The 25,947-nt window shown below is 42.3% G+C and overlaps 2 protein-coding genes across 3 annotated transcripts; one reads left to right on the top strand and one right to left on the bottom strand.

Annotated features, from left to right (window-relative positions):
- Positions 1-545: 545 nt before the first annotated feature.
- On the bottom strand, positions 546-2,798 carry LOC109093467 (CCAAT/enhancer-binding protein alpha-like). Its single transcript, XM_042760357.1, has one exon. The coding sequence runs from the start codon at positions 2,554-2,556 to the stop codon at positions 1,696-1,698; it is 861 nt and encodes a 286-aa protein (XP_042616291.1). The 5' UTR covers positions 2,557-2,798; the 3' UTR covers positions 546-1,695.
- A 1,749-nt stretch (positions 2,799-4,547) lies between these two features.
- LOC109093466 (CCAAT/enhancer-binding protein gamma-like) lies at positions 4,548-8,181 on the top strand. 2 transcript variants are annotated; one of them, XM_019107207.2, is made up of 3 exons: positions 4,548-4,704; positions 5,677-5,910; positions 6,169-8,181. In XM_019107207.2, exons 2-3 carry the CDS (start codon positions 5,794-5,796, stop codon positions 6,556-6,558), a joined length of 507 nt encoding a protein of 168 aa, XP_018962752.2. In that variant the 5' UTR covers positions 4,548-4,704; positions 5,677-5,793; the 3' UTR covers positions 6,559-8,181. The 2 variants fall into 2 exon arrangements, with proteins under 2 accessions (XP_018962752.2, XP_018962753.2); XM_019107208.2 differs by lacking the exon at positions 4,548-4,704 and adding an exon at positions 4,806-5,569.
- The last annotated feature ends 17,766 nt before the right edge of the window (positions 8,182-25,947 follow it).

Genomic DNA, 25,947 nt, shown 5'->3' on the forward strand with positions numbered 1-25,947 from the left:
ATGTGTTTAATGTGAACTCTACTGAAAGTGCCACAGCTCACTGTAAATATTTAGTAGCCTGCTGTGAATTACGGTTGAGTGAATTTTAACCTTGATGCTTGGAGACCGTGAAGCTGAATGGATCCTTCTGAAATGCCTTTCTGTTTTTACGTAATAATGTGAAAGTTATCATTTAACCTAAACATATTTATTTTTACTAGTCTTATTCTAGTTAGTTCTGGTTTTCAGTTTTACTCACACGATCTTTCAAAGAGAGTGGCTCCACAAATATTTATGTGCATGTTGGACTCAAACGACTTTTGCGCGCCACCTATCGGTGTCGAACGAATTACACGTGTCAACTCGGGTTACAAACTCAAGAAACCACACGACAGTGAGGGAATTATTCTAGACACGAACGCGACAGACTTTGAAATAATATATATTTTATAATATATATATATATATATACACACACACACACACACACACACACACACACACACACACACATATATATAAACAGATGCAAAACTGCTCGAAATGAGAAGGCAACGGACAAGACATAAGTAAGACAATGCTTTAATTCATAATTTGGCATATATATATTTATATATATATATATAATGTTCATTTTAAAACTGAAACATATTAAACATTCGTATAACATCTGCAATATGCCGTTTGTAAAAAAAAAAAAAAAAAAAGTGCTTCCTTTTCCTTGCTGTATATTTCTGTCCAAAGGTTCAGTCAGTGATGACGATGGAGACAGGAAAACTCAAAAGGCACTGAAAGCGGTCTCTGCTCGAGTGTTGTATAAAAAAAAAAAAAAAAAAAAAAAAAAAGGGTTAAGATAAAACTAAATAAAATAAATCACATGAAATGCACACGCTTACAGAGCAATACAGGACTTCACTGCAAAACCAGTGAGAAAGCACACGGTGATCGTCCACCGGAATTATTCTCGTGACAGCAACAGACATTGCATAGAGATATGCACCCTTTCACATTTTTAGCAATCATAATGCATAAATACAAAGCGTTTACTGTAAAAGCGTATACTGACAGGCGTTTTACAGATCAGTACCCAAATCATGGCAAAATGTTCACAATGCAATGCGCTTCATCAGGTCGAGTTTGGACGACATAGTGCATGCAGTCTGCGTTATGAATGACAAATAGCCTACCACAGTAAAAACCAATTCCAGTCCTATGCTTTGGCATTTATCTAATGCCGTCCACGAAACAACCCCACCCCACCCCCTGCAAAAAGTTTAAATCAACAATATAATACAGCGAATGTTATGCAGCAACAGGTGTGGTGAGAAAACAGTCTGCTATGGCAGGAAAGTTTTTTTTTTTTTTTTTTTTTTTTGTCGCTATAAGTGTAGTTCAGATTCCTATGTAACCCAATGGGGGCAGGGGGGTACGAAAGCTGGTAACTAACTTAACATGATAAGTAGATTGACAGGGTGAAATCATGCCCATTAGCTGCACTGATATGTTTCGCGTAGCTAACACACATTCTTAACAGGACTACAACAAGCTTTTAGTCCAAATGTGTGAAGAGATGAGCTTATCGTTTGTTTTTGTACAAAAGGCACATGTATACCGCAGCTGCCTGACTCCTATAGAAACACTTTCAAAATGTGTCAGCGTTTATCCAGCAGACGTAAAAATCACGCAAAAGTTACTTCAAAAGTCCAGCTCGCTTTGTTAGGCGCAGTTGCCCATGGCTTTGACAAACGAGCCGTCGGGAAGCTGCCTGAAGATACCCCGTAACGTGTCCAGTTCTCGCGTGAGGTGTTCTACCCTCTTGCGCAGTCTATCGTTATCCGCCGACAATTCGATCACTTTTTGTTGCGTCTCCACATTGCGTATTTTCGCCTTGTCTCGGCTCTTGCGCACGGCTATGTTGTTGCGCTCCCTCCTCAGCCGATACTCGGAGCTGTTCTTGTCGATATGTTTCTTGTTTTTCCCTCGATCGCCCATCTTAATGGAGGGCAGGTGGCTGTGTTGGTGATGAGGGCTGGGTACGGGCGTCGGGGGAGGCGTGGGATGTCCCGGCTGGAGGTGCATGGTGGTTTGGGCGCAATGCGCGATCTGGTGCTGAAGGTACGACAGATGCGGCGCGTGGTGTTGAGAGTGGTGGTATGTGGGTGGCATCGAGTGGCCGAGCTCATCTTCCTCCCGGGGCTCTTGTTTGATGGCCACGGGTCTCATTCGTGCCTGGCTGTCGTAGATGGGTTCTAGTTTGGAGGAATCCATGTAGCCGTTTAGGCAGCCGTACATCTGCGGGGGCCCAGGTGTGCCATTGGCGCCGTGGGGGTACTCGTAGTCTCCGCTCGCCAGCTTGAGTTTTTCTTGCTTGGAGTTGTTGTGGAATAAGTCGGCCAGGAACTCGTCGTTGAAGGCAGAAGGGTCGATGTAGGCGCTGATGTCGATGGAGTTCTCGTTCTCGCAGATCTCGCTCAGGTCTCCAGCGGTGTCTTTGTAGGTATAAGCGTTTTGCTGACTCTGTACAAGGCTGGTCATCAGTGGCCGTGGGGCGACCTCGTAGAGGTTTGCTTGCTCCATGGAGTATCTAAAACCCGCCAGACATGGTGAAGAGCTCCGGGAATCCAGCTTGTTCGCAGTACCGGAGAAAGCCGCGCTGGCTCAAAGTTCTCGGGACAGGCGAGCGCGCAGCCTGTCGTGGCTGTGTACTTGGCCGTAAAATGGATCTGAGTTTAAAGGCTGAAACACCACACGAGATCTCCTTTAGAAATGACACTTACACTCACAGCGTGTGAGCTTCACATCTGTCGAGTACTTTTCTGAGTGCACTTATATACGCTTTGGAGTTTGAAGGGCGGGTGTGCTCTGGGTCCTAATGCTTCGCTGCGTGATCTTTGCGCGAGAGCTCAACGCTCGCACTATCAACCTCCTTTACAAATATCATTATTATTGATTTGTAGGTGAAACAGTATGCGATCATTTCATAAAATTAATCAATTTATCAATCATAAAATAATAGTAATAATGTTTTTTTTTTTTTATCATATACATGCATTTTATTTAACACTTCAGGTGAATTGTTCATTAGGTTTTGAGATGTTTGGTAGCAGCCTTTGTAGACAGGAATTTAAATGCATGTTTGAAATTTCAATGCATGTGGGAAAAGATCGTAAAGAGAGGTTGAGGTGAGCGCAGACAAAACTGACATAAGACCAATTACAATGGCAAAACGTTTACGGACAATATGTTACGGATATTATATGAAAGAAATACAAACTGCTGAAGTAGAAAAATCTTTCTATTATAAAATTTAGTTTTGTGAACAAAGAAGAAAACATTATTGCCGTTGCCTTAAAACTCAGTCGCCTGCTTTAAAACACACCGTGGAGCCTAATATGCCATATGCAATTGTTTTGATGAATAAGTTAAGTCAAGGGATTCGGCTCCACATTAAATCTCACAAAAGAGATTTATTTTTTATTTTTTTGTGCATCCAATAAGGATTTATTGTATCTTTGTGTATTTTATTTGGTGCGTTTATTCTTTTATTTTCCTCTGGCCGCTGCTTAGAGTTGTACCATGCATTATTTTCTAAGCGCTTGGGAAAATCTTTGCGCACAACAATGAATACAACTACTCTGCCAAAACACACAGTGCAGCACACGTCGCATCGCATGCGCTGAAGCTGGAGCGCGCGTAAAGGCGCTAATCAGTGCGTGCGCAGTCTAGGAGCTCCCTCTATTGCCACAGCGAGAGCCTGGCACGTACCACAACTGAAAGAATGAGACGAGAGGCCATAAGAACTGTAGCTTGCAACAGATTAATTATGCATTACGTTTTTCTGTCTTAGTCTATCCTTCTTTACCATATCAGAATTAGACATTACCATATGGAGCCATGTAGTAGCCTAACAGGTTATGTTACATGTATGTCCTGCATACCAAAATAAATTAATCCTCTTATTAGGTCCAAAATGTCCAGTAATTTCTAAATAATATAACGTGAAAGTTTGTGAGATGAAAAATAAATTAAATAAAATGGCACTGAAGGACTTTGGAGGGCAGGATAATTTAGGGTAGGCTAATTTATTACTTTAGGTAATGGGAGACGCACAAACTAATTTGTGCACGTGCTCTATTATAAGCAAGTCGTTAACATAACCATATTTTATTTGGCTTGATATGTTTCATTCGTTGGTGGTAGACTGACAATCACAATAAATTCCTAGAAATCTAAAGTGCTAGAATTGTCTCAGACTAGACGTCCTATGGCTTATACAGAGTATTAGATGTACTAGTGAATAGTTTATTTACGGCTCGCTTCTGTGAATCTTAATAATTTACTGTTTGCATTTATGTTACCACATGTAACACGTTTTAATACTTGCCATGCCCATAACATAAAATGAGAGGTATACTGTTACCTTGTTTAGTATTCTTGACTGATCTCATGTTTTATCGCATGAAAACGCCCCTAACCGATAAATGCAGCCTGATTGGTTTAGTGACATGTCAATCAAACAGTGTATTTCGTCACCTCTCCCAACCCTCTGATTTGATTGGTTGCGAGAGCAGATTTCCCTACATGGTCACAAGATTTCGCAATACTCCCAAACGCCGCTTTACCAAACAATAATACCTCAACCTGTGCTTGTTTTTCCGTGAACAAAGAGGATATTATTCTTTATTAACTCAAGTGGATAACTTATAAGCTTCGATCGTTTTCAAGGTAAGGTTTATTGTAAGATAGCTATTCAAACTGTCGATTTTTTATCAGTTAAACGATGGCTTGCTAACTGAGAGGATCCGTGCCGCTCACTCGATTGCAAAATACCTTAAACTCCCGGATCTGTGGCCAGCGAGAGCTTCATAACCCACGATTAAACATGATCGAGATTCATACAACTTTTATGTAGAAAGCTGCCTGTATGCGCTCTCAGTTCATCGTTGGAAGCCTGACGCCATGGTTAGGAATGTGGCAGCTAATTAGCCAACCTGCTAACTTGCGGTAGATCCCACTGGTTACAGACGCACGTAAACCTAAAGAAACACTTCTGTCGGCATTATGAGTGTTTTTACATGGTTACGCGATAGATTACAATACTGATTTATCAGATCTGCTGCCATTTTAAATGTAACGTTAGTTGTTGAAAGTCAGCGGTATTCCCCTTCATTCCCACAGTTCCGTGTGTGTGATGTAACCAACCTGATATGAATCAAAACAACATGCAAAACACTTGCCGGCTTTATAATGATCACTGATCAACTTAAAAATGCTTTACAGTAGCTTTTACTCTTCTGATGTTTGTTTAAAATATTAACTTAGCTCGACACAGTTCTGCATGACTACGGAGTTTCCCTTCTCCCGTGTACAAAGGAGCGGGTGAGAGCGCGAGCGATGATGCAACCGCGGGCAACACTTGAGCTCGCGCTCATAGGAGAGGGAGAATTTGCCACATATGCACAGTGACATGGCAGCACGGTCGCATTACAGCAATATAATGCCAACGGATGCGCACAAGCGGTTGACCCGACTTTAAGGTGTTGCAGCATTTTGCTGAAATAATGCGTTTCTGCACAGTGCATTTGTTCAGGTGGGAATTGTGTGGCATCAGATTATGTAAAATGTGATGGAGTATGATGCTGATGTGTGCAGAGTACTTTGTCTAACTTCTTTCTCTCGATCCTGTCTGGGTTTTAGGCAAACGGCTACATTTTGGGGTATTCTCACAATACCACCTAACACCAAGTCCAGCTCTGCGAAGCCCGACAACTTAGGTCGGAGAGGGAGAGAGAGAGACAGTGGAAGTGGATCCAAATGAGCAAGCAGTTGCAACAGAAGATATCCAGCACAGATCAGAACGGCGTCAGTGTTATACAGAATCAGCCACATAATAGTGCACTGAACCCGGCAGGAGCTGCAGGACTACAGCAGGTACACACTTCAACAAACATACTTACCCCTGCGTTTATGTCTTTTAATATTCATGACTCTGTAAAAGCATTGCACTGCCAGTTTGCAGTGCAAACAAGGTATGTATGTATTCATAAAGTGCATCCAGTCATCCACTTTGTCATACTCTTAAAGAATTTATAGAAGATTTGCAACCTAATTGTCAAAACTGCAGATTTGTTGTGTATTAGGTGTTGTTGCTTATCTTTACTATGCATGGCATTATTTTAATTCTGACAGGTTCCTCAATTAGTCCCAGTGAGTCCCGGACGTGGGGGTAAGGCCACACCGCCCAGCAAGATGAAGAAGTCCATGATGGATAAAAACAGCGACGAGTACCGCCAAAGGAGAGAACGCAACAACCTAGCCGTAAAGAAGAGCCGCATGCGCAGTAAGCAGAAGGCGCAGGACACCCAACAGCGTGTCAATGAGCTGAAGGAGGAGAATGAGAGACTGGAGGCCAAAATCAAATTGCTTAGCAAAGAACTGAGTGTGCTCAAAGACCTGTTTCTAGAGCATGCTCACAACCTTGCAGACAACGTGCAGCCCCCTGCTTCTGGTGGAGGCCCCGGAGACCTCTGCAACAACAACAACAACAACAACAACAGTGGCAGTAACAGCAGCCAGTGAGGGCCTGATGTTGGTTTGCAGTGTGCTATGCTGTGGGCTGTGTGGAGGCTCTCTTGGCAAATCATTTTACTTAATCGTATTATGCTTTTTTTTTTTTCACTCCCGTTCCCAATGCGTACTGTCTGCACTGTCTTCAGTTTGTACACTCAAATTTTTTTTTTTTTTTTTCATTCATATCTCATGCAGAATGCTATGATCGTCATAGCAACCACAGAAAGTCCAACCCACGCTCTGATTTGATGTGCTGGAGATAACTTTAATAACCGCTTTCCGTGTGTAAAGCAGCATGTTTCAGTATCTATGAAGACTATGAAAACTTCTCAATGGACAATTTTGAAATCTGGCCAAAGCAGGTCACAAAGATTTAACAGTAAATATAATAATAGTAAATGTGTTTCATCACTCAACTCTAATGTCTAAAGAGAGGATTCAGAAATTCAACTAATAGACAGTACTGCAGTCGGATAACATTATTCATTATGACTTGGAATTAGGCCTTCCAAAAATTAAGGATGTCTACAAATGCAAAGAGTACCTATTTTGTATTTCTGCTTTTTTGCCTGTCAGCTTGGTTTGATTTAAACTCTTATTTGTTGACCATGTCTTATTATAGCAAATACACTGTTGTATCTATGGTAACAGACTCAAGACAGACTAAATATATTGCATCAGACTCCAGACAGTGTCTGCATTACCAGTAGTCCTTAAATCCCAACAGTTAAGCCGTCGATTTTGACAAGGGTGGAGAAGAACAGATAGACTAGAAAATTAGCTCTATTGTTAATGTTAGGGTGTTGTTAACACAGACTTATTCCACAGCAGTTACTCCCCTGTCTTTGTAAATACTGTTGAGATAAGATTCACAATGACTGGTACTGGTGCTGAACATTGAAATTTATCAGTCACCTGACGTGCCCTAAATTTATTCAGTTATGTAAATTTTGAGTTATATTGAAAAATTCCTTATCCAAAGAAGCTCTTTATCTGACTAGATCAAATTTCGACCATTTTGTTTCCCTGACCAGTCTCAGCAGTATGTGTGAATTTACATCTGCAGCAGCAGGTGTTGCTTAACGTTATTGGAGCAGCCACATGACCTTTGCCCTCATTGAGTCTCATAGAACTATGTGTTCTTGGAGTCGCTGTAGATAGACTTTTGTACCTCAGGCTATATTTCATAGCCTCACCAGACAGCCTTTAAGATCTATATTCCGGTTTAGGAGGAAATTAAAAAGGGGAGGATAAGAAAAGACAAGGCAATCTTGTAAGATGTCTGAAGCATCTTTAATTCTACTGTATATTTTCATTTTCTATATCTGAAGTTTTAAACCTTTAAAATAAGCATGAAAGGCAATGCATGATTAGCACTCTTTAAACAACTAATTAAAAGTTATGCTCTATAGAGGAACATCGAATCGGCGACTGCATACTTTTTGTATTGTTGTATCAGGCTGGGCTAAAATAAAGCTATTGTGTAAAAGTTCTTAAAAATGAAACTAAAGTCAATATTTCATGAATATTTCATTGGCATTGGCAAGTATGAGGGTTGCTGGGCAACTTGCTTTTTTTACATAATGTATACTGGGTTTTGTGCATTGTAAATTAAAAATTGAATACAAAATACATTCCTTGTGTTTGTACTAACTCTGAAGAGGAGCACAAAGCTGAGGTGCCTGCACTAAATCCTGCTGCAGTAAGTAGAACTACAGATAATTCTAAGTAAGCTTTGTTCTAACCAAGGCTAACACCTCTCTCAACCTGAACTCAAGTAAAATTTTTGCCCAAAAAAGGTTTGGGCAAAAATCACATTCTGTCTGTAGTCCTCATTACAAATAAACCATTTTATAACCATAAATATAGAATCATAAAATCTTGGCATTTAAAATGAAAGCAACCTCTCTGGTTGAGAGTTTTATATAATGTTCACTGCCTCAACAACTGTGCTTAAATCACTGTATACTTATTATGGCAAAACCAGCCCACAACAGAAATTCACAAATTCCTTACTTAATTCTTAAAGGGACAGTTCACCCAAAAATGAAAATGACCCCATGATTTACTCACCCTCAAGCCATCCTAGGTGTACATGACATTCTTCTTTCAGACGAATACAATCCGAGTTATATTAAATAATGTCCAGGCTAATCCATGCTTTATAATGGGAGTGGATGGTCCGTTGGACCCCACTCTCTCGTGAACATGCGTACGACAGTTAACGAAAGTTATAGATTAAGGTTCATAAAATTGTAAATATGGATGTTTTTCTTACACAAATGCATGGCTTTGGTTTAATATCATATACACCTAGGGTGGCTTGAGGGTGAGTAATTAATGGGGTAATTTTAATTTCTGGGTATACTATCCCTTTAACTTAAGCCATCACAAGATACTCTGTCAGAAATAAAAGTGCAAAATGATACCTTTGCCCAGTGACAGGCTGTTGTACCTCTTAAAGGTTCAAAATTTGAAAGGTTTCTGACAGTGTGCCATGGTTATCAAACTAATGCCAATACCTCTGCTGTAGGACATTCTGGTTACGTTTACACTGTCAGAGGACTAATCAGTAGGATAACGAAACCGCCAGCACTCCGTCAGGAAGACCAGCGGGAAGACTTCACCGGCATCAGCCAGACAGTGGCGAGGGAAAGTGATGAGCCCGCAGTGGAATCCAGCGTCTAAGCCAAGAGAGAGGTGAGTCGAGTCGGCTGCATAGTGGATGCTGGCCCCAGCAAGAGAGAGAGATACAGGGCAGACAAACTTCCCAGAGTCCTGGAGGTACCAGGCAGACAGAGTAGGCAAAAACAGGGACACCAGACTGACAAGACAGGGAAAATCAAATGAATACAGCAGGGTCAAAAAACTCGGAAAGCAAGGTGAAGGTTAGCGCTTCAAACAATGTTTACGGACTGACACAAGACAGCAAACACCAGGGCATGATAAAGGGAAGATAATCAGCGTAAAAGGCGACTTAAGGGAGGGGCTTACCATGTTTACAGCGGAAGTCGATCAGCGACCGATCCAGAATATCCCGAGCCGGAACCTAACTCTTCTCCTCCTGACCGTAGCCCTCCCAGTCCACCAGGTATTGGAAACCCCTGCCACGACGGCGAACATCTAGTAATCTCCTAACAGAATAGACAGGAGAACCATCCACTAGACGAGGGGGAGGGGGGCAGGGGATGAAATGTTGGTATTAAGGGAGGACCTGAAAACAGGCTTAACCCTGGATACATGGAAAACAGGGTGAACCCGACCAAGAGAGGAGGGCAACTAGAGCTGTATTGCAACCGGATTAAGGACCTTTGTGATCTGGTATGGACCAATGAACCTGCGTGCCAATTTGTGAGAGACAGCCTTGAGAGGCAGGTCCTTGGTAGACAGCCATACCTTCTGACCACAGACATAACGGGGGCACCGGAATCCGGTGGCGATCAGCCGCTGCCTTGGTCCGTCTGGAGGCCTGGACCAGGGCCTTCCTAGCCTTCCTCCAGACACTACGACATCTCCGAACAAAGGCTAAGGCAGACAGAACTGCAGCATCAGGTTCCTGAAAGGGGAAATAAAGGAGGAAGGTAACCAATAGAACATTCAAAGGGTGACATACCTGTGGATGCTACTGGAAGAGTATTATGGGAATACTCAATTCAAGTGAGCTGTTGGCTCCAAGAGGCAGGATTGCGGAATGCCAGGCAGCGGAGAACTCGATCGAGATCCTGATTGGCTCACTCACACTGACCGTTGGTCTGAGGATGAAAACCTGATGACAGACTTGTAGAGGCCCCAATCTGTCGACAAAATTCTTGCCAGAAACGGGAGACAAACTGGGGACCCCTGTCAGAAACCACGTCCATCGGAAGACCATGGATACGGAAGACGTGGTCAATTACCAGTTGGGCTGTCTCCTTGGCAGAGGGAAGTTTGGGTAGTGGCACAAAATTGACCGCCTTAGAGAAGCGATCCACCACCATGAGAATAATGGTGTAACCATTTGAAAGAGGTAAGCCAGAGACAAAATCTAAGGCAATGTGTGACCAGGGACGAGAGGGAATGGGCAGGGGTTGAAGTTGACCAACAGAGGGACGGTTAGAGACCTTGTTTTGGGCACAAACGGAGCAAGCCAATACAAACTGCCTGACATCCTGACCCGTAGAGGGCCACCAAAATCACTGGTGGATGGCAGCCAGAGATCTCCTGACTCCTGGATGGCAGGTGATCCTAGACTCATGACCCCACTGAAGGACCTCAGGGCGTAGCGCTGCCAGCACAGCAACCGACCCGCCGGACACTTAACTGGTACTTCCACCCCTCATCCGGCCTCCTCCACCCGCCGCTCAGTGCTCCAGGAGAGAGCCCCTACCACCACTCCCTTAGGGAGTATAGTCTCAGCAGGGGCCTCCTCTCCTGAACGCTCGAACTGACGGGATAGAGTATCGGGCTTAATGTTCTTAGCCCCAGGCCGGTATGAAAGGGTGAAGTTAAAGCGGTTAAAGAAGAGTGCCCAGCGGGCCTGACGTGGACTCAGTCTCTTGGCCGAACGGATATATTCCAAGTTCTTATGATCCGTCCAGACCAAGGGCAGCGCCGACCCCTCCAACCAGTGACGCCACTCACCCAAGGCCAACCTCACTGCCAGCAGCTCACGATTGCCAATGTCATAATTTTGTTCTGCAGGGTTAAGGGGATGGGAAAAATATGCACAGGGGTGCACCTTCCCATCCTTACAGGAACGCTGGGACAAGACTGCGCCTATCCCAACTTCGGATGCATCCACCTCAACAATGAATTGCCGTTCAGGATCTGGAACTGAGAGAACGGGAGCAGAGATAAACCGGGACTTTAAATTGTCAAAGGCCTCCTGAGCCTGAGCACTCCAGGTGAATGGTACCTTGATGGAGGTGAGCGCCATTAAGGGTGCAGCTACCTGGCCAAAATTCCTGATAAATCGCCGGTAGAAGTTGGCGAAGCCCAAGAAACGGTGCAGAGCCTTCCTGGAGTTGGGGACTGGCCACTTGGTGGCAGCCTCGACCTTGGACTGATCTGGCTTAATCTCCCCCGCTGAGACTATAAAGCCCAGGAACGAGACTGACTTGGCGTGGAACTCACGCTTCTCCGCTTTGACATAAAGCTGGTTCTCCAGCAGCCGTTGGAGGACCTGGCGCACATGCTGGGTGTGTACCTGAAGGGATGGAGAAAAGATGAGAATATCATCAAGGTACACAAAGACAAATCTGTTAATCATATATCCCAACACGCTATTGACCATGCCCTGGAAGACAGCCGGAGCGTTGGTAAGCCCAAACGGAAGGACCAGGTATTCATAGTGTCCCGTGGGGGTATTAAAGGCTGTCTTCCACTCATCACCCTCACGAATACGGATGAGATGATAGGCGCTGTGGAGGTCTAATTTAGTGAAGACTTTGGCTCCCTGCAAAAGTTCAAAGGCAGACGACATTAATGGCAAGGAGTACCTGTTCTTTTTAGTAATGTCATTTAACCCTTGATAATCAATGCAAGGACGCAGAGAGCCATCCTTCTTCTTAACGAAGAAGAACCCAGCGCCAGCAGGGGAAGACGATTGGCGAATGAGACCAGCTTTTAAGGATTCTTGAATGTATGTCTCCATAGCCTCTCGTTCAGGACCTGACAGGGAAAATAGGCGACCCCGGGACTTGCTGAAAACCAGCTGCAGATCACAGTACTCCACCGGAAACCCAGTGAGGTCAGCAGCCTCAACCTGCAACACAGGAGACACAGACACAGGAGGAGAGGCAGAACCAAGGCAACATGCATGACATGACTGACTCCAGGATACAATCTGACTGCGGGACCAATCCACATGAGGGCTGTGCTGAACCAACCAAGGGTGCCCCAGAACAAGACTGGCGTGAGGGGACTCCAGAAGGAACAACAGAACCGACTCATGGTGATTGCCCGAGACAACAAGACTTACACGAGGAGTGGTGTGGGTGATAGTAGCTATGGGCTGACCAGAGAGACCCCAGACAGTGATGGGAGAAGAAAGAGGAATGGCAGGAATGCCCCAGTCCTTGGCAGTGCTGTAGTCCAGGAAGCTGGCCTTGGCGCCAGAATCAATAAGAGCCTTGCAGGAATGTAAGGTGGAGCCTTGGTACATGATGGTGGCAGGCAACTGGGTACGCGACTGGGGGGAGATGAGAGGAGAAACGCCCACTAGGACTCCCCGGTTGACTAGTGGGCCTTGGCTTTTAACGGGCACAATTAAGCAAAGTGACCTGACCTCCCACAATAGAGGCAGAGACCCTGCACCAACCTATGTTGTTTCTCATGAGCAGATAATCAAAGTCGCCCCAACTGCATGGGCTCAGGGTCCGTCTGGGACGATTGAGGCGGTCATTGAGCCAAGGCGTGTTTTCAGGCCAAGCGTCGTTGACGCAAATGAAGGCGGCTCTCGACTCGAGTGGCCAGATCAATAAAGCCCTCCAGGTCCTTAGGTAACTTGTGTGTCGCAATCTCGTCCTGTATGCCAAAGTTCAGCCCCTCCCGAAACATAGCCCGCAGCGCCCCCTCATTCCAATCACAAGAGGCCGCTAGTTTCTTAAACTGGATGGCATATTCAGTCACAGACCGCCCACCTTGACGGAGCCACGCTAGTTTAGAAGCAGTCTCGTCCCCCTTAACAGAGCGATCAAACAGCTTCGTCATTTCACAGCGAAATTCCTCAAAGTCCGAACAGAAATGGGCTTTCACATCCCAAACGTCCGTCCCCCACTCGCAAACTTTTCCTGTCAGCAGTGTGATGACATAAGCGACCTTCAAACGCTCTGTAGCGTAACTGCGTGGTTGCAGCGAGAATACCAGCACACATTGAGATAGAAACGCCCGACATGAATTCGGATCTCCATCATACATGGGCGGATTGTTAGCGTGCGGCTCGGGCTCGGGCTCGTGCTGAGTGAGAGGCTGGGGAACCACCAAAGCGGCGGACGACAGAACATCTTGCAGTTCGTGGAAGCGACCACTTAATTCAGCCATTTGGGCAGTGAGGGTCTCCATCTCCTGAGGTGTGGACGAGAGCTGGCTGGCTTTGTGGCCGAGGAGAGCGCCTTGATGAGCAATAGCCGACCGAACAAACTCCTCACCCACTGGATCCATATCTGGTCAGTCTGTACTGTGAGAAAAAAGACCCAGATCCAACTGCGGATGAATGAATAAAGAGTTTATTAGCTCTGAGGACTAATCAGTAGGATAACGAAACCGCCAGCACTCCGTCAGGAAGACCAGCGGGAAGACTTCACCGGCATCAGCCAGACAGCGGCGAGGGAAAGTGATGAGCCCGCAGTGGAATCCAGCGTCTAAGCCAAGAGAGAGGTTAGTCGAGTCGGCTGCTTAGTAGATGCTGGCCCCAGCAAAAGAGAGAGATATAGGGCAGACAAACTTCCCAGAGTCCTGGAGGTACCAGGCAGACAGAGTAGGCAAAAACAGGGACACCAGACCGACAAGACCACGAAAATCAAATGAATACAGCAGGGTCAAAAAGCTCGGAAAGCAAGGTGAAGGTTAGCGCTTCAAACAATGCTTACGGACTGACACAAGACAGCAAACACCAAGACATGATAAAGGGAAGATAATCAGCGTAAAACAGGGTGCAGGTGAGGGAGAATGCATTAACAGGGATAACAAGAGGGGCGGAGAAAACATAGCGGTGATCGTGAAACACCTGGCAAGCCATCAAAACAAAACCCATGTGCTCCAGGACAGCAAAAGCCTCAGACCCCACTGAGATTGTGACAAGATGCGCATTTGCTAATTTGATCTAGGTTCAATGAGTCAGGATAATTTGATGTGCACGCTTATTCTTAAAGGGGTCATATGATGCTTTTTTAAAGATCATTATTTTGTGTATTTGGAATAACAGAATGTTGACATGCTTTTATGTTCAAAAAACACATTATTTTTTCAAATACTGTACACTATTGTAGGTCCTCTATGCCCCACCTCTTTCAAACGCGTCGTTTTCTACAAAGTCCCGCCTTCTGACAAGCGCAGTCTGCTCTGATTGGCCAGCTGACCCAGTGCAATGTGATTGGCCGAACACCGCAAGCACTCGTCGGAAATGTAACGCCCCTTTCTATAATCGCGAGCTTCATCTTTCAAAATATAAGTAAAGACAGTTAATAATGCCCTTAGTTTTACCATCAGTTCAAGCCCGATAGGGAAAAAGAGTTGTGTGACAGACACAGTGATGAAGCTCCTATGTGAGTGCAGTACGCTAGCCACGGATGGTTAAGACTCCGCATTTGAACAGTCAGTAGCAAATAATTAAACTAATAACAAAACATACTTTTGTGTACTTTTTCATACATAGTGACGTAGAGATGTGGGGGCGTGTTTGAATGTGCCGTTTCAGGGGGTTGTGGCAGAGTCTTAACTTTGATAAAGAATATCTCTTTGGATTTGAGACTTTAGTCTTCGCAACTTTACAGATCTTCTTTATGCACCAAAAGCTTGTAACGCTTGTATTTGTGCCACTTTAATGCATTTGAGACATTGTGTTTTCCTCAGTGCATAACTGACACGTCAGAGGTATACTTTTCATCTGTAAATGTTAAAAAAAAAGTCATGCAGATATATAAATTTTGCTGTCAGGAGTGGGTGAGGCTTACGCGAATGAATGAGCGCTGCTGATGGAACTCAGAATAATAGCATAATAATTCTAAATAAAATATGCATTCTGCTAAAATATTTGTTGTTGTACATTAAATGTGACACATGTAGAATTGTAATTCTACATATAAATGTATTTTTATGATAGCAGTAACTGTAAATCAAATGTAAGCTAGCTAATACAGTCCGAATTACAAGCTCAAATGAGTTAATGTGTATTCCTCTTATAATATAAAGTATAGTCTGTTTTATATTTATTTTAATTTTTAATTTTGTGATTTTAACTTAATTTAGTGTTTTTAATGCTTTAAAGAGCAATTTTATATTGTAATGATTTAATGTTCTACTAATAACCATAAAGTTAAGCTGTCATAAAACCACAGAGAAAGGCTGCATGGCTAGAAACTGCTGATCAACTGAGTGCGCATGTAGCAGCATGTTAAAATGGTTTCAGATATCTTAAAAAAAAAAGTCATTAAATCTTGGACACAATACATTAAATACAGTCAATTGTAGCCTATATTTATTTGATTTATTTAAGTTGCATTTTTTGTATACTTTTATTTTTGCACTGATTACGTCAAATAATTGTATGCGAGAGAGTCAGCGCCGTAATATCAATGCGTTCCTATTGGTCAGTGTTAGAGGTGCTCAGCTTAGCCTGACAGTTAGCCTGCTCCGAACCAGGTTAGTTTGCAAGCATAAGTTGCCAGAGTGACTGAGCTTGAGCTATGGTAATTTTGCTTTATGAAACTAAATCAAGTGAAAATAAGTCAGACTACCTGAAATAAGCCTGGCTTATTTGGTAAACTTGTTTTATGAAACAGGCCCCAGCTCTCTCTGACGTGACAGACAACTAGAAAACCAGAACTGTTCCGTTCACACAGCGCGAGAACTGAACTGTGTGTGAACATAACCGTATTAAGGACTCTAAAACAGTACTGACAGCCATATTCTGCTGCTGTGTAAACATGGCCTCTGTTTTACTATACCCTTGTATGTTTGTGATGATAGACCTATTACGCAATGTTGCATAGTTAACTCAGTCAAGCACATGGTAAACTACTATTTAAAGAAAGAGCTGAACTGTCCCAGTGGTTTCTAAGGTGCAAATGGTTGGGGTCTGCTTAAGCTTACAAAGCTTTTTGGGAAACGCAGTCCTAAAACAAAAAGAGAGAGAAAGATTCTTCTTCTAAATATTTGACAAGAATCTCTGACATTACAGGCACAGGTGACTCAAAGAAAATTCTGTCATCATTTATTCACCTTCATGTATGACTTTCTTCAGCAGAACACAAAATATTTTAAAGAATGCTGGGGCCAAACAACACTGGACCCCACTGACTTTCATTCAACTTTCAAACTTTCATTGAAATTTCATTGACTTACAAAAAGTTAAAATAAAAATAAATAATAATAAAATTAAAATAAAATACAATTTCAAAATATCTCTTTTTGTGTTTCACAGGATTTTTTTTTATACAAGTTTGGAATGACACAGGTAAGTAAATTATGGAAGAATTTTCAAGAATTTTACCTCTGAGCAGTCTGTTTGAAGGTAGGGGGAACAGAACCTCATTCATAGCAAAACAACTACTGATAAAAAAAATATAAAAAAAAAATGTTGGAGGCAAAAAGGATTGAAGAATGATGGGTAAGATGTTCTGACTGACAGAGAAAAGGTGTATAATTCTGCACATGGACTCTTGGACTCTTTTAAGTGCGTGCATGTGAGTATGTTCCCTGTTCAGTGAGATAAGATGTATGACGTGTACAGGAACACAGACACAGTTTCCCAGTAGAGAGGAAGGACGTAGAACACCAAGTACCACAGCTCACACCTCTCTATGTTCTCCTTCCTTTTTCTTTTTGACATATCCTCTCTCTCTAGAGTATATTTATTTTCTGTCTGCAGGAGATGAACAGAGTCATAGGTATTATACAATTTATCTTTACAGCCCTTTCAGTAACTCCAGTGAAAGTACATATTTTCCACTGCACTGCATTTCTAGACCATAAAGCTCTATGTAAAGCCAACAGGTTACTCTGAGTCCAGTGCAATAAAGTGGCTTTCAGGATGCTGATGCATTTGGTGACCTGATTTAAGCAGACAAGGCCGCAGACACTATGTCATTCCAGCTGGCAAATGGCTAGAGACAAGAGATAGTAAAATGCTGATTCAAAAGTGAGGTACATTTACATTGCTGAGGTTACTGTAATAATCTGCCACGGTCCATTCGTTCTGTAGTTAATCTGTAACTGACTGACATCAGCATCATCCGACAGGCAGCAAAGGCATCAAGGTAGAAGTGAGTATATTAACAGTTGGACTGACTCCAGTTTTGATATGCTGATAAGGTGGAGAGGCAAGTAAGCTCTCAGGGGCCCTACACAATCTCGAGGCCAAAGAACACAGATGTCAAACTACAGATGCTTTTATTTACATTTCTTAACTTGAATTATTATGCTGCTGCTGCTCCCACACCCACATTTTTTTAACAACATTAGCTAAAAATAAAGTCTATTATGTTACAGGGTGATGAATGAATGAATATGGCACATAAATTCTTACCTCCCTTACAGACATCAGCATTGAGCAGCTGTGTCGCTACAGACAATCAAGTTTTATTTTATATCTCAGTAGTGAAGTGGGAACATCGCTACTTTTTAAACTCTCGTATGTTTTTAGTAGTTTTCCATTTAAAATTATTTAAATAATGGGGTATGGATGACTGAAGTTAAAACTTTAAATTTCCCGGCAATTCTTCAACAAACATTTCGCATATCCGGCACTTTCTTTCGACTGTTTATATTCTAAACTAGCAGTGTCCGATTCGCAAAGGAATCACTCTTTTGACTTAGTTCTTTACATTATATCCATCACAGGTATTTTGAATAATTCACACTGAATGATTCGAACAGCTCACTCACACACTGAAATGTTTGGCGCGGTTTTAATCCGAACTACAAACAATAAATAGAAGCCTAAAAAAAACAGGGACAGAAATGTCGCTTAATAAATGTGGTAAAACAGCAAACCTTTAAACTATTTCCACATAGTTTGTAGTAGGCTAAAAGTAAGCACTTTATCTAGATAATTGTTGTCAGCTTAATTTATATAATACTTTTGAGTAGTTGGTAGCTTAGCTTGCCTAACACTGCCAGGCAACACATAAAACCTCATTCAGTGAAAATCAATCCTTCAATGCAAATCAGACGGTTCTGTGTAATTTAGCTCAACTCAACATTTCCATTCTGCTCAACTGCACTCAGTCCAGCCCAACTGAACTGAACAGAACCATGATGAGTTTGGCTCAACTACACTGCACTCAACAAAGCTAAGATTAAGTAATGTTTATTCATCCTTGTGGACTTTTTGCATACTTTTTGAGATAGTTAGCTGTCAACCATTGAAACACATGCCATGTGCTTAAAATCACTCTATCACACCACAATGGCAGTTCCTAGAAGGGTAAATGAAAAAAGAAGTGGGTGTTTTAAGGTCAGAGTCAGCAGTCAGAAATTTATGGCTCAATATTTCTTTTTAGGGTATTTTTTTCCCTCTGAACAGTGTTGATTTCTTGAACTATGAATGAGTGCAGCTCTTAATCCCAGTAAGAAACTGCAGATGATCATGTAAAAGGGAGGCAGAGAACAAACAGGGCTGGAGCTGCACTGTTCTGATGTAGAGGAGTGGAATTCAGTGGGTTTACTCTAGGAATGTCAGCTATGCTTAGACTGTTTACTCTGTTGCTTCTCTCTCCATCTCCTGTTTTAATATACTCATTAATATCAGTCACCACATCCTCCTCCCAAAAGACCTGACATTATCTGACACTCTGGATGACACTTTTATCTTCCTGTTTACTGCTTCACAGCATTCACTCATCATTATACAACAAATTCATTAATCAGTCTCATTACCTCACACTCTTAATCGCATACCGTAGCTTAAAATTGTTTCAGTTGCATGTTACCAAACAGGAGCTTTTCGGTAGTTGAGGATGTTTAGACAAAATGTTGATTCAACCATTAATTAAAAATACAATATTGAATAAAAAATATATATATATCAATATATCAGGAGATATTGTGTTTGTTGTGTGGACTGAATTTGGATTGAACATATTTTTATTTATCTTTGTATTGAGTTATTTGAATGCATGACAAAAAAAAAAAAAAAAAATCAGCTTTAAATATTGTATGATTGTATGTTGTTTTCAAGCAAAAGTTCTTTTTTTCCTTCTTGGTTAATGTCATTGTTACTTACAAATATTTTTTGGGGGGCTCTAAGGTTTTTCTATTTATTATTTGAGCTTCAATTATAAATGCATATATAAATATTATATTAATAATCATGTATTCAATTAATTATAACAATATTATATTATATACTAATATAAATTTATATATTTATTTATTGCTAATTTGTTTTTGTATTTTATATTTTTTAAAAGCAGTAAAATCCAATTGATTTCTTCTGCTTCACCCATTTGTCAGATAACTGGAAACTGATACACAACCTTGTGTTTGTAGGATGGCTTGTTGGCTATTAATTATATGAATGCAAAAGTCAATTGGCTGGTTCAGGCTGGTCAACAAAAGGTCATTGGCTGTTGGCCCCTGTCGGATGATGTTATTGGCTATTAGCCCGCGTGGGAGAAGGTCATTGGCTGGCCATGGTGTTTTGGTTGCCAGGTGTCTCTGGCAGAATCCTCCCCTGATAAGCAAGCATATCAGATTCCTCTTCAATCTTCTGCACATCGCACAACTGCATTCAAATGCAACTTAACACTTTAAAACACCTCATCTGACTCAGGGAACCTCATTCAGCTATTCTATTCCTCAATCCTAATATTAAGACAGGGATTCCTTTGATGTGCTTGCATTGTTTGTACAAAATCACATCTTGCTTTGACAGCCATTAATGACCCCATGCATATGTCACTGTAATGGTCTGGGAATCAGTTTAAACAGTCTTTGGTATTTAGACATGAATGTAGTGGTGTAGCATTAGTAATACAAGGTATGCAGGTGCATATGGGCCCAGGAAGTTTGGGGGCCTGCCAAGCCCAGGGGAACTTTTAGTTGAAACGAGGGAATGAATAGAGCCCTGCACAAGCCCGGACCTTGTCCAGCAGCTTTTCAGAATTCTCGCCCCGAGTCCAACTGGATCCTCTGTCCCCTAGTCTCAGCCTCAGACGTCACGTCCACAGACCGTTGGCCATGGACAACGATGTATGTGGGACACAAAAGTGGAAACACTTCAGGAGTGTCGAAGTCGTTGTCGGATTGGTTGAATTCTACAGGATTTCCGCGAGACGTGTGTGTCGTGTTCTTTAACGCTCTGCCTGGAAATAAAAATTGCTGTGGTGCCAAACCCCCTCACGAAAGAAGAAAGCCGCCATGTTTACAACTGTGATGTCGAGCGCTTATCAGGATCAACTAAATGTTTTGGGTTTTCAAAAGTATGAGAAATATTGAAAGTTTCTGGCATAGAATCTTTTAAATACGTCCGAGAGTTTTACACACCGGTCTGTTATTGTGGCGACATTTCCACGTGACGATGAACGAAACGAACTGTGATTGGTTGTTTGATATGTCGGTCAAATGGCCTCATGGGCGGGCCTTGGGCAATGAAAGCTGCCATCAATTCCAGACCTTCAGTCTGAAGGTCCAGCTATGTGAGACTACCGGTCCCCTGTTTTTTTCTTTCTCTCTTTCCCATACACAGCTGCTGTTGCAGCCATTACAATATTCCAGTTTTGTTTTTTAATGGAAAAGTGGTCATATTTCTTTATTGAGTTCATTTAGAAATATGTTTGGAACATTCCATGTTTGTTAAATTCAAGTTTTTGTTTTTTAAAGGAACGAGAACAAGACTTGTGTCACGAAGTGACTTTGAGGGCGGAACCAAAAAAGTGAGAGGAGAAGTTCCGCCCGGACCGGAAATGTGTAAGCCCTTGTCACTTCCGGAAACTCCGAACGTCCCAAATCAAGTGAAATCTGCAGCAGGTGTGTCCAATGATGTGGCGATTGCAGACAGGGCAGTTCGTGAGTATAAAGAGGGCATCGAGGATACAGGAAGGTGTGTTGTTTTTGCCTCCCAAGGAATGCCACGAGTGGGACGGAGTGTTTGGGCGCTGGAGTAGGGCGAAGCAGATGAGAGCAATTGTGGAGTCGCTAAGCGAATTGGAGGATTTGAAAACGGCCACTGGAACAGGTTTGCCCAAGGGAAGTTTATGGGAAGAAGTCGTACTCACTCGTGTCTGTTGTACGAAGGTGCCGTAGGGGAATAGTGACATTGTGGAACAACGAAGACATTTCTGGGCGTCTGTACGAAGCTGGGGAGAGAAAGAGAGCGGGAGAAGATTAGTATTACGAAGACTGTGAGTACATTGGATTGCTTAGATTGTTGTTTATATCTGGATGAGAAAGAGAGCGGGAGAAGATCAGTATCATGAAGACTGTGAGTACATTGGATTGCTTACATATCATTGCTCATACTTGGATATGGATAACTAATATCTGTTGGAGTGATTAACAGCTTGTTGAGCGGCCTCATTGTTGGAGGACGAGACGAGTGGGTGAGCCGAAGTAGAGCGTGGGTGAATGGTTGTTATTTGGCTGTGGCCACACCGTAAAGTTTGGAGCACTTACCGTGACAGCGACTGCAAACTCCTCCAGGACGAAATCCGACCGGGCGTGGAGTACCGACCTTAAAAATCACTGAAGTGTGTGTAGTGCAGTGGGTGAGTCTGTCTTTGACGTGTGTACACCAAAGCTTTGCAGTGCTGTGCCGTGTCCCTGTTGTCTGTACTCGCCCTCCAGGCCGAGAAAAGTTGCTGTTGGAGAGGACGTAGGCTGCCGTGGCGGTGCCCACCTATTCCACTTACGCCCGCCTATAACTCCGTTCTCCGGACCCAGCTCGAAGGTGAAGTGTGAAAGCAAAACAAGGTATTGTGCGGATATTGTGGGGAAAGCTACTGACCTTGAATACGCTCTGTAAGCCCAGCATGAAGATACAGTCACTTGTTGAATACTTACCTGTCTGTACGAGCTAAAAGTTATTGCCCTTGAATACGCTCTGTAAGCCCAGTGTGAAGATACAGCCACTTGTTGAATACTTATCTGTCTGTACGAGCTAAAAGCTATTGCCCTTGAATACGCTCTGTAAGCCCAGCGTGAAGATACAGTCACTTGTTGAATACTTACCTGTCTGTACGAGCTAAAAGTTACAGCCCTTGAATACGCCCTGTAAAGCCCAGCGTGAAGATACAGTTACTTGTTGAATACTTACCTGTCTGTACGAGCTAAAAGCTATTGCCCTTGAATACGCCCTGTAAAGCCCAGCGTGAAGATACAGTCCCTTGTTGAATACTTACTTGTCTGTACGAGCTAAAAGCTACTGACCTTGAATACGCCCTGTAAAGCCCAGCGTGAAGATACAGCTACTTGTTGAATACTTATTCGCCTGCACGAGTTAAAAGCCATTGCTCTGGAACACACTTAGTAAGCTTAGTGTGAAGAGTCAGCCACTTTGCTCAATACCTATCTGTGTTACGAGTAAAAAGTTACTCGCTTCTGATATATCGGTGGACATCCAGGGGCATGGCCTAGTTACCCTGCTACATCCTTACCGTTGTTACTTACCTGTGCCTTCAGGGATTTGTGTGTTACCTTATATCTACCTAGGAGGTCTAGGGGAGTGGAGGAGCTGTCTAGACGCTGGTGAAGTACAACCCAAAGAGCAAAGAAGTTAGGAACAAGGCATCCTCCGTTTTATCCATTACTCATTGTGTGTTCTTGTTGCCTTCAGGAGAAGAGAAGGGCGCCACGGGAAATCAAGTCGTTAAGGAAGAACTTGGGATTAGTCAAGAGACTGGTGGACGTTCTGGGAAAGGACGGAAGAGCCCTTGCCCCCTCCCCTTGTGATTACTTACCAAAGACCTCCAGAGTTCTCAGGCCCAGTCCCCTTCTGTTAAGAGACGAAAATCAAAGTTTTAGATTCCCCTTTTTTTTCTTTCCTAGATTACCTTTTTAAATTTAAATAAAGTTGGTTTAAATTACCCTTAACTTATCTTGTGTGTCTGGTCCTTGGGGTGATCTTGGGACCTCCTCGAGGTGGAAGTCGGGAAGGGGCGTGACTCGCAACACCTGTGGTCCGCTCCGACCTGTGACACTTGCCTAAAATAAAAAATATGGATAAAAACACTTCATGCTTTTCACCATATTAATTTTAAAATGTAGCCTAGATAAATGTGCGCTATTAGGTGCATATTTGATTGTTTGTGCCGAGAGTGGAAGCTGAATCGCGCTTTGCTGGACATGGAAGTACCAGCGTGATTTTTTTTTTTTTTTTTTTTTTTTTCTTAACAGTGGTAACTTAGCTGTCATTTTTGCTTATAAAGGTAAGAGTATACATCATTCAGAACAGCAAAGGGTCTACTTTTATTTGTGTGCACACAATATATATAAAAAAAAAACTTTTGTAAAAAAACAAACAAACAGGAAACCAAACAGGATGCGCATTTTGCATCTTTGACTTGAGCAGGAGGGCTTCACAAAAATTATTTTTTTTTAAAATTACATTTTTTTTTTTATTGTTGTTTTTGTTTTTTTGGCCGTTGTGCCAAAATTGTATTTGCATTCAGTACAAATAACCTACGGCTGCATTTTAGTGCCACATTGAAAAATAACTAAGTAAGATTAACGTCATAATATTTTAGGAATATAGTAAAAATTAAGTTAATGTGAAAATTCCACCTATGCTCTGCCAAAAAATAAAAGTCTGTAGTAGCCAACCTGTCATTATTCACATTTAACATGAAAAAACAGCAATAAAACTTAGACTTATTGACGTTTTTTGAAACTCTGATTGATCGATTTCATGAGTCATTCATTCGTATTAAATTGTTCTGATTTTTTAACATGCATTCAAATATTCATGTTTATTTCTTGATGCAAATATTAAAGAGGAAAATATCATTGATTCATACAACAAACTGGCGAATTATCTCCCTACAAATTACAGAAGGTAAAAACTCTTTTATTCTGTATATTTTATAATAAAATTGAAAGTAGGCACTTTGTAGTAACAAAGCACAAAGCTGCGATTATTGGGTGGCTTGCGTGCTACAAATAATGAATGGACTTGAAAACGTTAAATATTATTTCCAAGCATTTATACTGTAAATAAAACAACTTGTGAAGCACGATACACGTAACGTTATTTACTTCAGAAAAAACAACAATAGGGCCTATAAGTTAACCGAGCCGGAATTTTTTTTTTTTTGCATATGGGCCCAGGGCTGACTTGCTACGCCACTGCATGAATGACAGTGGTTTCCGCATGCTAGTTGTAATGGAAAGAAGGCAGGACAAGAGTAGTTATGAACATAATGCATATTTTCCTTAGCAGAGCAGGATAAAATATATTTTTCCCACAAACTGCAAATATTGACATTATGTTTCAGTTTGTGTTGCACGTTTCCTAACAGATGGATGGTCAAAAGCATCCAAAACCTCCACATAAAAATGAACGATGAACCTTTTGTAAAATCACCCTCCTTTTCCTCGCTGAGCAGGCCAAGATACGTTTGTTTAAAGTAAACCTCCTCAAAGAACTTGGCGAGAAACATCCTGCAGCAGCACATCTGGAAACCATGCCCTATAGAGAGAGATTTTATTGTTTGTCTTTTAAGAACCAAAGCTCCCTAATGGTTTTCATAATTTAGCATAAAGTAAAGGATATTAGTTTCAATAATCTCTTATTCATACAGTCTCCCCATAAAACACAGAGCTGCCGAGATGTCAGCTGTGACTGAGCACCGAACATGCGCCAAGAACATTCAGCCTCATTACAACAGGTCAGATAAGGCAAAAGAGAGAGAGAGCAGGAAAAACTTTTGTGCTTTTCCACTTTTTCCGATTTTATGTCATCACATGATACAGAGTTCAGATACACCATACACCGTATTCCCACTATGCTGCTTTGTTTTCTTCCCATGGTTTTCCTAGTTTATGCGTGACTACAGAGTGACTGCTCTTCAGAAACACCGGACATTAAAAATGAAGTATAAACAGCCCTTATTTAAGAGAGGTCCTTCATAGCATGCTGCCAATATGCATAGATATACACACAGTCCCTGAGCTCATACATAATCATCTGTCAAGAAAACACTTTCTTTCTCACACATATGTGCGGACACACACATTCATTGATGTGAGGAAGAATATGCACACTAAGACACACACCATTGGGCCTCTCCTCCTACTGTTCTACTGCCAACAATGTAAAATTTCTGCAGGCACAGCAGAAAAGCTGGGGAAGGATGGATAAATCTGATGCAACTACTTTCTCTTTCCTTTGCTTTTTCTCTCAAGCTTTTCTTCCTTTGTATCTCTCTTTTTGTCCAGGTTTTGACAACACTGAAGAAAAAAGCAGACTAGTGCCAACAATGAACACATGAGAAAAGACAGAGAGAGAGTGAAAAAAACTGAAAAGGGAAATACATCTGAAATGAAAAGAAGCATGGGATCGACATTTCACATCTGCTCATCACCCCCAGGCGAGACTGGCTTTTCTCCCAAATATCGTTTGTGTGTGTGTGTGTGTGTGTGTGCGTGCGTGCGTGCGTGCGTGCGTGCGTGTGTGTGTGTGTGTGTGTGTGTGTGTGTGTGTGTGTGTGTTTGTATGTAAGGCTGCTTGCAAGTACTAGAGTCTGTGTTTGAGATCACAGACTT

Source organism: Cyprinus carpio, chromosome A7 (assembly GCF_018340385.1).
Source record: "Cyprinus carpio isolate SPL01 chromosome A7, ASM1834038v1, whole genome shotgun sequence".
Classification (NCBI taxonomy): Eukaryota; Metazoa; Chordata; class Actinopteri; order Cypriniformes; family Cyprinidae; genus Cyprinus; species Cyprinus carpio.

Excerpts from the sequence above, each read along its gene's own strand:
- LOC109093466 (XM_019107207.2), top strand. The coding sequence starts at position 5,794 with ATGAGCAAGCAGTTGCAACAGAAGATATCCAGCACAGATCAGAACGGC. Across the intron at positions 5,911-6,168 it reads GAGCTGCAGGACTACAGCAG|GTTCCTCAATTAGTCCCAGT; the intron begins GTACACACTTCA and ends TAATTCTGACAG.
- LOC109093467 (XM_042760357.1), bottom strand. The coding sequence starts at position 2,556 with ATGGAGCAAGCAAACCTCTACGAGGTCGCCCCACGGCCACTGATGACC.